This window comes from Haliotis rufescens, unplaced genomic scaffold (assembly GCF_023055435.1).
Source record: "Haliotis rufescens isolate VD_foot unplaced genomic scaffold, xgHalRufe1.0.p SCAF_18, whole genome shotgun sequence".
Classification (NCBI taxonomy): Eukaryota; Metazoa; Mollusca; class Gastropoda; order Lepetellida; family Haliotidae; genus Haliotis; species Haliotis rufescens.
This window is the reverse complement of record NW_025963868.1, coordinates 26,830,000-26,832,660: the sequence shown is the minus strand read 5'-3', so window position 1 is coordinate 26,832,660 and position 2,661 is coordinate 26,830,000. Positions and strand designations below refer to the sequence as shown.

Sequence of the window (2,661 nt, the reverse complement as noted above, 5' to 3'; positions counted from 1 at the left end):
TGTGTGTGTGTGTGTGTGTGTCTGTGTCTGTGTGTGTCTGTGTGTGTCTGTGTCTGTGTGCAATTATGAAGTTTGTCTTGCTCTCATGTTCATTTTCACACACTTGCCAATAATGAGTAATGGTTATCTCACCTAACTGAAAGTCAAATCGTCTAATGTTGTGGTGCGTTGTTGTCCGTTCGTCCGTCTTCATATATACTCTTGTAACAGTAACTCCCCGCCATAATCACCCCTCATGATTATAATTTTGACATGCATTAATTATTTTAGATGACACTACGACCAGACAAGCTACACAACCTGTCACAATCACTACCGCAGGTTATGAAGCACATTCCTGTCATTCAATAATAAGCATTTTGACATATCATGTGTTGTGTAGGGATTGTGCCAGGAAATGTATCCACCATCACGCAGACGGTCCACACTTCATCCCCTCCTGAACCCAGCGAGAATGAAACAAGGAAAGGGACTTCTGTCATCACCATTGTCGGGTATTCGGCTTCGAGCTCAGTTGTCAGCATCATCGTCACAGCCGTAATTTGTCTTGTGAGACGCAAACGACAGAAAGGTGAGGGACCGAAGCTTTAACAATTACAATTGAACAGGATATCAATAAGCTCCACAATAAAACCCCTCGTGATTCTTTCAATAGAAACGTACATCATTCTCTGTCACTTGCCCTAAAACCCGTTGGGAGGGTAAGAACATAGCCACCAATTGAGTGAGTGAGTTGGGTTTAACGCCGCTTTTAACAGTATTCCAGTTATATCGCGGCGTGTCAGCTTAATGTTGGAGGAAAGCCCGAAGTGATGCAGGTCTCAGACGTTTACTACTTCGGTGAAACCCACGAACACGGGTATGGTGCTGAGAAACAAAGAAACATAATTGGGGCGAACCGGGATTCGAACCAACAATCATAAGCTTCTGGCGTACCCAAGGGACGCAACGCTGCACAGCGAATCGCGGCGCCTTAGACGACATGGCCACCCGTGCCCCCCATATAGCAACCAATGCTTGTAAGAGGCTACTTAGTGGATTGTGTTGTCAGCTCGGTCATTTGATTAATTGCTTGTCATCGTGTCCCTTCTGATCGAAGTCCATGACGAAGTCTCTAAATTTTCTGCATACTCAATTATGTAGACCGTCGTAATATGGCTGAAATTTTGCTGAGTAAGGCGTAAATCAACAAACAAACAACACCATAAAATCTGACTGTCCCAAAACCCTTAGCATGTACCGTGATGTACTGATATTCCATCTGCAGAACACACTCACATGTATATGCCTCAGTTGAGATCACAAGTCAAGCGGGAGAAGTTACTTTTGTGAGAAATGTAAAGGCTATGATTTAAAAAAAATCCGAATTTCATTCATTTTTTTCTAAATCAAATGTTATTATTTTATTTTGTTCTTTCAAACGTACCTTAATTCCGATAATTCAGCATTTGTAATAAACGTTCTGCTAGAAGCTTTGCTGATCACTTATTGTTGATCGAGTATTGTTTATCAAAACTAAAATCAGTGTTTCAATTTCAGGGATCGGGAACAGAAGGTAAGCATTACCAAGAAACTTAAACTGGCTATTTGATTCTTCATATCAATTGTAACTCAATGATGTATCAATAGAAATTATGTGCTAATAAAAAAAGGATCTGTTCATGTCCACAGGCTTCCAGTATTATATATCACTCCGAAATACGACGAGAATGAAGGATACGCCACTATTGAAGATTGTTAAGAACCTGGGCATGATTAAAGTGACAATGCCCGTGCGGACATAGTGTAACCGGGTCGTTATTTTGCTCATGTAACAGTCTTGTGACCTCTCCCCTTCCTGGATTTATTTCCGACACCGCTCAGTTAAATCCGGCGGTCGTCAGTGTCCAGTGTCATTACATTCTGTGTTAGGGAATTAGTTGCCCGACTATTTCATTCTTTTGTGATCTAATGGCTCTCTCATACCATGTATTGAATTGATGTATGTTATCTCATAATATGTTCGCTATCTTATTCTTGTATTGAAAATGTCTTTGTAACTATGATTTTCAAACGCTAGGGGACCTAAAATGTACCATCAGATATTTCTCATTTATTTATGATCATTTTGCCTCCTCAATAATTGTACCTAATTGCTTGTGGTATGTCCTTAATGATACCCTGGGATAGTTCATGCCCAGCGCTATATTTTGATACTTACAACTTCAGTATTGATATAGTAGTTAGTTTGCTATTCGTGTTTTCCCTGTGTATAGAATCACAGTTTGGCTAAGCGCCCTAGTCTGTTGTGTATTCCAGCTGTCCAGGAGAGATTGACCACCCTGAGGCCCCGCGCAGTATATATATACTTCTGTCGTATCGTGTCTCTTTACCCCCCAGGTTTTGTTAAATCGTTTACGATGTCTCACTACTGGGATGGTCTCGTTCGATACTCATGTTTCATTAGTAAGTTGTTATGGGACACTGTTCGATCTAAGTTCTGACTTAGTCTGATTGTACTGCGCCAAACTTAGTAGCTTTGGTTTGTAATACTCAGTTTTTCTGGTAATCCATGGATAACAAACCCTCCCGTGCTTGTCTAGCTATTTGGGAATTTTAGTATTTCCTTGTCCAGACAGAGTGACTGAACCTTTACTAGATCTGACTAATTGATATTAAGAC

The 2,661-nt window shown here is 40.7% G+C and overlaps 1 protein-coding gene across 1 annotated transcript in view; it reads left to right on the top strand.

Annotated features, from left to right (window-relative positions):
- LOC124120342 overlaps nucleotides 1-2,148 on the top strand; it is an 8,913-nt gene extending 6,765 nt beyond the window's left edge. The window contains exons 9-11 of the mRNA XM_048397983.1: nucleotides 383-571; nucleotides 1,540-1,555; nucleotides 1,672-2,148. Of these exons, the coding sequence (XP_048253940.1) occupies nucleotides 383-571; nucleotides 1,540-1,555; nucleotides 1,672-1,741 (275 nt within the window). The 3' untranslated portion in view covers nucleotides 1,742-2,148. The remainder of the gene's footprint in view (nucleotides 1-382; nucleotides 572-1,539; nucleotides 1,556-1,671) is intronic.
- Nucleotides 2,149-2,661: the final 513 nt, after the last annotated feature.